This window comes from Larimichthys crocea, unplaced genomic scaffold, assembly GCF_000972845.2.
Source record: "Larimichthys crocea isolate SSNF unplaced genomic scaffold, L_crocea_2.0 scaffold348, whole genome shotgun sequence".
In the NCBI taxonomy this organism is placed as follows: Eukaryota; Metazoa; Chordata; class Actinopteri; family Sciaenidae; genus Larimichthys; species Larimichthys crocea.
This window is the reverse complement of record NW_020854613.1, coordinates 43853-55138: the sequence shown is the minus strand read 5'-3', so window position 1 is coordinate 55138 and position 11286 is coordinate 43853. Positions and strand designations below refer to the sequence as shown.

At 42.0% G+C, this 11286-nt stretch overlaps 1 protein-coding gene across 2 annotated transcripts in view; it reads right to left on the bottom strand.

Annotated features, from left to right (window-relative positions):
- LOC104939703 (SH3 domain-binding protein 4) overlaps positions 1-11286 on the bottom strand; it is a 30496-nt gene that overhangs the window by 6617 nt on the left and 12593 nt on the right. Inside the window, exon 3 of one of the 2 annotated variants that reach the window (XM_027276354.1) lies at positions 9541-9612. The exons of the other annotated variant lie outside the window; for it this stretch is intronic. Coding sequence (XP_027132155.1) covers positions 9550-9612 — 63 coding nt within the window. The 3' untranslated portion in view covers positions 9541-9549. Of the gene's footprint in view, positions 1-9540; positions 9613-11286 lie in introns of those variants that run through there. 2 annotated transcript variants of the gene reach the window in all.

The window sequence follows — 11286 nt, the reverse complement described above, 5'->3', positions numbered from 1 at the left end:
AAAACAAACAAAACCTACCTTTTTTTCTGGGTCGGGGAGGGCCAAAAGACATGGTTCACAAAAACCCCCAACCTTTTAAAAGGGAAATTTAGACTTTAAAAACGACTTTTTCCTTTTTTTGATTTTTTTTTTTTTCAAACAAGGGCCTTATAGTTTAGGGGGGCTTGGGCTTGGGGGCACTTTTTCCCCTTAAGTTATGCTGCCATAGGATTTTAGGGGGGGGTCCTTTCGGGGGGGGGGGGGGAAAACTCCCCCCCCACCCCCCCACCCCAGGGTTATTTGCCTTAAAAACCGGGCACGGTTTTTTGGGTAGGGGGGGAAAAAGGATTTGCAGTTCAACATTCCCTCCTTAAAACCTAAAAAACTCTCCTCTCTCTTCCTCTCTTTCCTTCTCCGCCGGCCTCTTCTCTTCTCTTAATATAAATTATTTTTATATCTATATATAATATCTATATATATAAATTATATATTATATTATATTATATAATCTATATATATTTTATTATTATTTATATAAATATATTCTATATATAATATTTACTATCTAATATAAAATATTGGGAGAGAAGAGAGGAGGGAGGAGGAGAGAGCAGGGGAGAGAAGAGAGGCTCTTCCCATTCTCTTTTCATCTGTGGGTAATTTGGTTCCTCATTTACTTTGGCATTGTTTTTTTTTCCTACAAAACCAAACACTTCCCCGGATTTTCTGGTTTTGGGGGGCTCCTGTCGTTTTTCCAGGGCAGGGTTTTTTGGTGGGGATCCATGGGGGGCTTGCTGCGTGATTCCTGCCCACTGATTGGGTTCCACTTAACCCGCATTATTTTTTTTTTTTTTTACTGTTTTTTTTCATAATTTACTTTTTTTTTTTTTTTACCATATCTGTTACTGTCAACATTTTTATTCTTCATTTTTCCATTGTTGAATTCCCATTGTTACTTTTTGGTTTTCCAGTTATTTGTTTTTAATTGTAACAATTTATGTTTGGTGTTAAATTTGGTTCCTGTAACAAGGTGGGGGGTAACAAAATTCCATTTGCATGTCTGTCCGTTTTCCTGGGAGGAGGGGAATTTCCCTCCTCTGTGGGGGGCTTCTTCCCTGAGGTTTCCTTCCCCAACCTTTTTTTTTTTCCCTGTTTAAAAGGTTTTTTTTTGTGGGCAAGGGTTTTTCCTTCCAACTCCCAAAAACCAAGGGTTCTTTTAAAAAGGGGGGGGGGGGTGGGGGGGGGGGGGGGGGGGAAACAAGGGGAGGGGTTGTTTTTTCCCACTTCCCTTGTTTAAAAACAGACTTGTTAAAAGGCCCTTTCTGAGGGCCCAAAATGTTTACTTTTTGTGAATTTTTTTGGGGGGCTTTATAACAAATATTAAAAAACAAAATTGGATTTTTTTTGAATTTTTGATTTTATTTTTATTTCAGTTTAACTTTTTTTAACCCCCATTTAGCGGGAGGAATCCCATAAAACCCAAAAAAAAAGTTATCCTTCATTGGGGTGGACCGGGGTTTTTTTTTTTTTCCTTTACAGGCGAAGGGGCAGGTTTTTCTAGGGACTATTTACTCTTTTATTTTTAATTATTTTTTTTAACTTTGCTGGAGGGACCCACCAAGTTCCCACCCCAACGGAGCAAAAAACAAAGCAAACTTGGCGAATGGGGTTTGGCGAGGGTGGAAACAAACTTCCCTTTTACACAGGCCGGGGGGAACAAAACCTGAAGGTGTTTTGTTTAGCGTGAGCCCAAGGCCGGGCCCCATTGAGGGCAAAAAAAAAAAAAGGGTGGGCCTCAGGTCCCCCTTTTTTTTTGGCTGTGGGACGCCCAGGGTTTCGAACTTCTTTGAACCCTTGTGGTTCTTTTTCCTGGGGGGGCAATTGTCCATTCCCATTGGGTGGGGGGCCCACAAAGCTTTGGAAACCTTTATGTACCGGGAGGGGGGCGTGGGTGGGGGCAATTCCCTGGGGGGGAACAGTTGTGGGACCCAAGTCCCTAAAAAAAAACAAAAGGTTTGGTGGAAACCAAAGGGACCCCCAACCCCAGGGCCCCTTCCTTTCCCCACACACATTTGGAAGTTTTTTTAGAGTTCCAACCATTTAACTGGCATGTCTTTTTTGGGGGGGACTGTTTGGGGAAGGGGAAAGGGCTGGAGGTACCCCAGGGAAGAGGGAAAAAAAAACCCCACCCCCAACCCCCCCCCCACAGAATGGGGGGAACATGTGGCAAACAGGGTTTTTTTTCCCCCACAGGGAAAAGGCTTACTGGGTTTTCCAAAGGGCAAAAACAAAACAACAGTTTTCCACCCCGAATTCAAAAGGGGGGGCCAAACTTGGCGGATTTGGTGGCCGAGGGGGAAAAGGGAAAAAAAAACTTTTTCCTTTTAAAAGGGGCAGGGGGGGGAACAAACAACACTTTGGGGTTGTTGTGTTTTCGCGTGAGGGGTGGGGCCAAAAGCCGCCCCCATGTGGCAAAAAGGCTCAGTCCTTGCTGTGGAAGGACCAAATCAATTCAAATCAAATCAACAATTTTATTTGTATGCCCAAAGTCACCAAGTACATTTCGCCTCAGATGGGCTGTTAATCTGTACAGAGAGTGCACACCTCTGTCCTTAGACCCTCGGTTCGAGTGAGGAAGAACTTGCCCACAAAACAACCTTTTCACAGGGAGAAAAAAGTGGAAGAAACCCTCAGAGGGAAGAGCCACAGAGGAGGGGATCACCTTCCTCCCAGGACTGGACAGACTGCAAATGGATGTCACGTGTACAGGAACAATCACCAAGACATATATGTACAAACTGTAAAGGGCTGACAAAGCATTATAATGATGATAAAATGTTACAAAGTACAGTATAATATGTAGCAATAATGACCTAGTAATAAATCTGTCAGTGGCGTCATGCATGACTACAGCAGCAAGCCACGTATCACTAGAACCTGCTGGAGACAGCGCACAGAAAACCCGGGCGAAGTTTGGTTAGTAACAGCATTATAATGAGGACCTGTCAATCGATCGACTATGAATGAAACTAGAGAGCGATAAGAAAAATAATATTATGAGGAGTATGAGAGTGATGAGCAGAGATTGAGAGAGAGGAGACGGAGAGAGAAGAGCAGAAGAGAGAGAGAGAGATGAGAGAGGAGAGAGATGTTTTCGGTAAGGGAGATGTGTGCCATCTATTACAACCATTTACGTGCCTTGCTAGGCTAACCCGGTGAGGGGGATCCCCCGGCAGTTAAAATCCTATGTGCAGCATAACTAGGGATGAGCCTTAGCCAGCCCTAACTATAGGCTTATCAAAAAGGAAAGTCTTCAGTCTATTCTTAAAGTGTGACCTGTCTGCCTCCCGAACCCGAGAATGGTAGTGTTGTTCCATCCACAGAAGAAGGAGCCTGATAGTGAAAGCTCTGGCTCCCAAGCTACTTTGGAACATAGGACCCACAAGGAAACCCAGCGTCTGAGGCAGCGCAGTGTTTCTATGAGGGTAAAAATAATGGACTATGAGTCTTTAGATAAGATGGGTGGCCTCTACCATGAAGAGCCGATTGTAAGTAAGGAGAAGAATTTTACAATTCTATTCTCGATTTTAATAGGGCCACCTGCAAGAAAGCCAATGGGGAGATGTGATCTCTGAATCTTGTTCCTTGAACTGAGAGTTCATAACTGCCGTCCAAGTTACACACCCTATAACAAGACCAGCCAGCATCATGCGTGGAATTTTGCATCCGCTGAGGACAATGCGTCTGATTTAGCGAGTACGTTATTGGAAGAATGCAGTCCTCGAAATTTGTTTAGTGGACGTTAAAGGACAATCCTGCCAACAAAACAACTCCAATTCTTCCGTGGGCTGGGGCCAGGGTGATCCCATCTAAAGTAACTAAGTCTCTATAGAAGCGCGTTCTGAGGTGTTTTGGGTCCACTTCCAGAACCTTCAGTTTTGTCTGAATTTAACATCAAAAAATGTAGGTCATCCAACTTTTTTAATCCTTAAGGCATGCTTGGCGAGTTTAGTGTAACTGATTGGTTGCATCAGGCTTGATCGATAATATCAATTGGGTGTCGTCAGCATAACAATGAAAACTTGATAGAGTGATTCCTAAATAATGTTCCCTACAAGGCAAAGCATATATAAAACTGAAGTAGAATGGTCCAAGTACCAGAACCTTGTGGGGACTCCCTGACAACTTTGTTGCATAGAGGATTCATCATTGACGTGAACCAAATGCGATCGATCTAAAAAGTACGATTTAAACCAGCTTAGGGCGGTTCTTTTGCATGCCAATTCACTAGTTCCAGTCTCTGTAAAAGAATTTGATGGTCAATGGTTGTCAAATCCCGCACTAAGATCTAACAGGACAAGTACAGAGATGAGTCCTTTGTCTGAGCCATTAGGCGGTCATTTTAACTTTGACTAATGCGGCTCTCGTGCTATGGCACTCAAATCCTGACTGGAAATCCTCAAATAGACTATTGTTATGGAGAAGTCACACAGCTGATTAGCCTACAGCTTTCTCAAGTATCTCTAGACAGAAAGGGAAGGTTTGATATCGGTCTGTAGTTGGCTAAGACCTCTGGGTCTACGAGTGGGCTTTTTAAAGAGGTTTAATTACAGCTACCTTAAAGGACTGTGGTACATACCTGATAATAAAGACAGATTATCATATCCAATAACGAATTACAACTAAGGTCAACAACATCCTGCGCAACCTGGTTGGGATGGAGTCTAAGGGACAGGATGACGGCTTAGCTGCAGAATGATTAAAGTTATTGATGAAGGTCGATGGGGGAAAAAAAACAGTCTAAATACATACTCAGGTTTTACAGCTGTTTCAAAACTTGCTGTTCAGAATGCAGATCAAATGCCTATTGAGGGCAAGAGGTGATGGATTTTGTCTCTAATAGTTATAATCTTTCATTAAAGAAGCTCATGAAGTCATTGCTACTTAGACCTAAGGAAGATGGTTCAGTAGAGCTTGGATTCTATTTTTGTAGTCTGGCTACAGTGCTGAAGAGAAACCTGTGTGGTTGTCTTATTCTCCCTCAATTAAAGAAGAGTAATGGCTGCCTCTGGCATTACGGAGAGCCTTCCTGTATGTTTTGAGATTATCTTGCCAGGCTAGATGAAATTCTTCCAGCTTTAGTGGCACGCCATTTGCGTTCAGATTTACCGTGCCTTCTGTGCTTTAATTCCGGCGTCTGCTGGATCTACCATGGTGCTGCCTTCTTTGTTTAATTATCTTCTTTTCAGAGGTGCAATAGAGTCTAGTAGTTGTCCGTAATGAGCCTGTAATACTATCAACAAGATGTCTTTGGGTGGCTAAAGGAAGTAGACAAAGTCCTCTGTTACAGTGGACATGGCATTGATTCAATGCTGAAGGAATCACTTCCTTAAACTTTGGCTACGCACTATCATATAAACATGTCTGCTGTAGAAGCTCTACCACCAAAAGCTTATAGTCCGGCTTATAGACCGGTTCGCAATCTGACTTGCGGTTCTTTCTGCATGCATTCCCTGTCGTCTCCTGCCTTCCTGTCAATCTTGCAATTGTCTCTACTTTAAATGTAAAGCTTGAAAAGGCCAAAAAAAATAATCAAAAAAAAAAACTACAAAAAAAAAGGCAGAAAACACAAAAAGGCAGAACCCTCTGGCAGACCCAAGCTCATTAGTGGATGGTCATCCGCGACCAGTTGAGTTAAGAAGGAGGAGGAAGAAAGTGTGAGTTTGTAACATGCATTTATGGGACATGAAAGGAAGCGTCAGTGCATCATGGGAAGTCTGCTGGCATCTAGTCCTAAAGGCCGCACAACTAAGGGAGACCGAGCCAGCCCTCACTAGAATTTAATATATGTATAGATAGACAGTATGCTGTTGGACAAGGGATTGGAGTGTTGCTCATGTTACACCAAGAAGAGCTCCCTCCACTTTGTGAGAAGTGGTGAGGATTCATGGTTGTGTTTGCTAGGCTAATGAGAACGGTAGCAGATTCAAGAACGCACCAACTGCTGAACCTCATTTAAAGTTTATGAAAACACAGAGGGATGTGGTGGTGAGGTGTGGGAGCCAGTGGTGGACTGTCAGGGGTGGGCAGGGCTGGTGGAAACCTATAGCATAGACTGATAGTTGAGAGGCAGGTGGTGTGAGTGAATCAGGCAGGTGTGAGACGACATCTGAGGACATGCCCAGAAACATGGAAGCAGACAGCGTCTATTTGACAGTACCCCCTCCTCTAACGGGGAGCCTAATGGCACCCACACAATTTGAAAAATCCCTAACCCTGTGTGGGTCCAGTATTATGGTACCCACAAGTGTTCTCCAGACCAGTGCCGGCCCATTGGCAAAAAACACCACACCATACACGACAGACACACAGGAAACAAACTCCACCATTGACAGTTTGCTCACCCCTTTCCCAGGCTGGGTGGTGCTTGTTAAGACCCCATAGTGTTAATTCAGTCAAGGAGGCCATCAGAGGCAGCATTTATATTCACCATTGATATTTGAAAGTGTTTGCGTACAGCACTTGGTCTACTGTTGGCAGCAGCAGGTCTCCAGCACAGCCAGGTGCACCACTCACCAGATGTACCCTGAGTCCTCTTTCCCATAGGTAGTCTTGGTCTTTAGGGGTTAGTTGTATATTTCCAGGCACTAGGGTCAACAAAAGAAAGAAGCTGCTCTAGAGTGGTATGTTCTCTTTCTTCTTCTTTCTTTTTTCTCGCGATTAAAATAGTTTCAAAGACAGTGTGCCACTCCATCACCAAGAACAGACAGAGAGAGAACCATCCATGTTCATGAGAAATACGCTTTAAAAGAATCTTTGTTATTGCGTCAGTTCTATGAAATATAAATAAATAAATAAATACATATAAACTATATGTTTTTATTTTTCAGCTGATGATTATGTCTAAACTATTAATTAATCATTTTTTTTATTCCGAGGTTGACAAACTAAAACTGTTGTGTCTTCTTTCCAGCTGCTGTGAAGAGATGAAATTCAAAGGCCAAACAAAGTGAAATCAGAGCAGCGATGGATGTTCATCTTAACCATACACCTGCAAGCACTGTCCCATACATTGATTCTTATGTTTTTTGTTCTGATTTAAAGATCATGTATTAAGATTATGGTATTTACAATCTGCAACTTCCAAAATTCACTTTTGACTCATGCTTCTTCTCTATGCTCGTTGTGGTATGTGTGTATGGTATCTCTATCTTGTGTATCTTGGCGCTGCTGTATTCAACAAAGTTTTTTATATGATATGAAAATTCTTTTTGACAGGATGTGATGTGGAATCATTAAATGTTTACAATCTATTAATCTCACAAACTAAATATTACACACCAAACATTGTCAGTGTGGGTATGTTAAAAATATTTACACGAATAAGGTCACATGCTAAATGTCAGCACAGATTCATCCATAGGTCAACATGCCACTGGACATACCCCACTATACATGTTGGACTCCAGGTGGGAAAAGGGTTTTTTTTTCTGTGTGACCATAAGGATGCTAACGTGGCTGTAGGCTTGACATGATTTCTACGTCCTGGAGAGCTTTGCTGCTGGGAAATACAACACTAAGTTCATTTAAAGGCTGTGGTAGTTTGGTCTTTTCAATATAATACTTATGAAAATGATGAGGACATAAGAGGACACACTGGAGGTAGGAAGTTACAGGGATTTTCTTTAAACTTGTCTTTCTTGTTCTCGCTCTGTTCCTAGGGTTCTTATGTCCTTCTGCAGCATCCTGTTTACCTACCACTGCACATTTTGTCACATAGTTTATTTTCAGTTTTTTGTTTCCCCTTGTCGGAACACAGTTAACACACAAACATGACAGCCTGCTGCTCTTTGTTTCAATATTTACGGGAAATGATCACAGCTGACTACAGCCAGAAACAGACACAATCTGACAATGGTGTGTACAATTATTTTCATTTTATTTCTTTTCCACACAAGTATACAGTGACAAAAAGGTGTTTTAAACCCAATGATGTGGATGGATGTGTGAATAGCACATAGTACAGTACGCAGCACTGATACTAAACTTTTTACAGACAGTGTCTTTACAACAGTGGTCTCAACATTGTACAAGGTCATCTGTTAGAGCTGTATTCATTTTTGGCAAGCTTTGATAAAAAAATGATTTCTACTGGATCAAAGATACGGGCAAGCAGCAGCAAAGAGTTGAGAAATAGTGGTTAAGATTTAGTTTGTGTCTGAAAACTGAAATTTAGAACAATTCATCAAAAAGACAAGAACGAGAACAATCTATGCTCAAAGTCTGCTTACTGTCTGCAGCTTTCAGTTTAAATCATTTGGTCCTTATCAGCAGACATATGAAGAGTTCAGGTCATGTAAAGATTAAGCATCTTCAGTTGCTCCATGACAGCTGATAAAAACCAGGTAATCTGGTCAAAGCACCAGATCAAATGAGGTATAGACTGTGAGTTGAGATTGCTTTGTCGATAGCTGTTAATAGAAGATCAGACAGCGTTTGAAATTCTTGCTGCAAACAGTTATTTTTATTTAGAATATTACTGGTTGTCATTCATTTTCTGTAAAATTACTTTTCAATACTGGCTAAATATTTTGGCACTAGTGGAGAGCTTATTAAACTTTGTGACAAGAATCACAAAACTATTCTGTTTTGTTCAGTTTTTAAAAATTCAGCAGAATATCTTGATCTCTGAACAGAGGTCCATCAGAAAGGACCTGAAAAAAAAGGAGAAAATAACGTTTCTCTTTCATGTAGAATAAATAGAAGACACAAAAACTTCCTTTTAGCCTTCAATCCCAGTTCTTAACCAAAGGGTTCACAAAGTGTTGCTTGAAAAATGCTGTCTGTACTAATAGTATAAAAATATATAACTATACAAGACTATTAAAAGAGTCTTCATATATCATTGTGAGCTCCCATACGCATGGCATTTGATGTGGGGCCAGTTTGGAGGTGTTTCCCTAGGAACGAGCTGAATGTGGCGCTAAACAAAACATCAACTTATGACCGTAGTAGTGTTTGAATGAGAGTTCAAATGAAACTGGTGTAGAGAAACACCAGCATGGTTGACATGGAGTCATGAAGCAGGAGTGTTTAGATGGGTAGTCGTCCTGAGCGGCAGGTCTGAAGGCGGGCTCCGCAGGTGTGTCTAGGCAGTTGACGAGGATGAGCGTGCCGGTCAGGTGCTTCCAGCGTTTGGTGATGGGGCTCTTCATCTTGTCTAAGCCCATGTGCAACTCCTGGATCAAGTCCCTGTAGCTGTCACCGATCTGTGCGGCCCCACGTGACCAGAAAGTCATAGGCTGGCTTCCACATCGCCTGCAAAAAAACATAAATAGTAATTACTATAAATAAAAACAGAAAATAAAACTTCAGGCTTTGATTGTGATTCTCCTTCTGATTTACCTGAATAAACATTCTTCTTAAATCAGTACAATAGTAATCTACCTCACTGTCCACCACCCCATTCTTGTCGCGATGGGGAGCCTCGTAAGCATCCATCTGTTGGCGTGAAACCTTGGCGAGCCTCTCAGCCAGCTCCTCCAGCGCCCGGCCACTCCCCAGCTGTGGTCAAAAGCACAAAGTCCATGACACGCTGGCCACGAGACCCTGACAGTCCATCTTCAACAGAGCCTGCAACACACATAAGAGGATTGTATGGTATCAATTAATAATACACAATACATACAATACAAAAGAGGAATGAAAAGTTCAGTGTGAGATGAAGGAAATAAACCACGATTTGAATTGTAAAAATCATCTCCGAGCTCTGACGAAAACCACACACTGACTTCTCCACTCACTTGATCTTTATTTTCCCATAGCTGTCTGCCACCTCCACCCGCCCCCCACAAAATCTCAGCTTTGTTCATTTTTTAGATGCTTTCTGGGCAAAATGAAATAAGAACCTATGTGCTTCAAGCACCACATAGGATTTACATCTTATTTGAACTGAGCGGAGGAAAACTGCAACAGTAGTTTACTGAGGAGATACAGTACAGATAGTAATAACACAACAGCATGTTAAGAAGAGTCGAAGATTATATGGAAGCATCTGGATGATTTAAAATAGTTTGACATTAGAGAACGTCTGAGCCATAATGAACAACAGTGTCGAGCTTGTCCTGAAATTTTATCTTCATTGTTAGGTCCTCAAGGAAGACAAATGCAATCTTTGGGTCGAAACTGGAGTCCAGCTCCTCTGTCTCCATCAGTTCTGACCCAGATGATGGTGTTCCTGGATGGACACTCACTCACACAGCCTTAAACTTGACAGATTCAACGGAGAAAAGGTGAATTTAAAGCTTCAGTTCCATGTCAGGAATGTGTGGAACGAGGGGATCTGAAGGGTGAAGGAGGAAGACTGAGGGGGAGGGGGTAAGGAATGCAGAAGATACCATGCTCTGGCAGTCTCTTTCGTCTGAGGATGAGTAGCAGCGGCTGTTGGCCAATCATGTGTGGCTGTTTTTAGGAATGCTGAGCTCCACCAAATGACTTAAATCAAAAAACCTAAACAAAAACACAGTGTGAGCAGTTCAGGGAGCAGTCCGGGAGAGTCCCGTTCTATTTGACACAGGAGATAAACTTTTTTCTCCACTGTATGACAATGAAATCCCTGCCAAAATAAAGGGAAAGACTTATAAATGACAGATTCATACGTAGTAAGGAGTAGTAGGGTTTTTTGCACTGTGTTGAAAATGTTCTCCTTGACATCTGCTGAGAATGGCGTCAAATCTGGTCAGGGCCGGTTTTAGCTATGGGCATGTGGGCGACCGCCCTGGGCGCCAGTCCCCGTGAGGGCGCATGGCGCCCAGGGCGCAAATGTAGCCAGAACCAGCGCTGAATCTGTGAATCTGAAGTTTGATCCATCAGACCATAGTTTCCTCAATCTTTAATTATTGCTTTAATTGTGTGACTTTAAACAAAACGGTGATTTCCTACAAATATCATTTGATTGTTGGCCTCATCATCCTTTCCCTTCACAGACCTGTTCTATTGGAAAGTGTTGATGCTATATAAATAAAATTGAATGGACTTGTATAGTCTTTGTATTGGAAGCAGAAAAGAAAAAGAACATGGTGAAACATGGTGGAGGTTCATGTTTCGGGGTTGCTTGCTCCTTTAGGCACTGGATATTCTTGACTGTGTGCATGCAATTATGAAATCTAAAGGCTACCTTAGAATTCTTAGGGTGTGCTACAAATATGAAGTCAAGGGTGCCAATAATTTTGTCTGATCCATTTTTGGAGTTTTGTATAACAATCTGTTTGGTTTTTTTCATTTTTTGTGTTGTTCCATGCAAAGAAA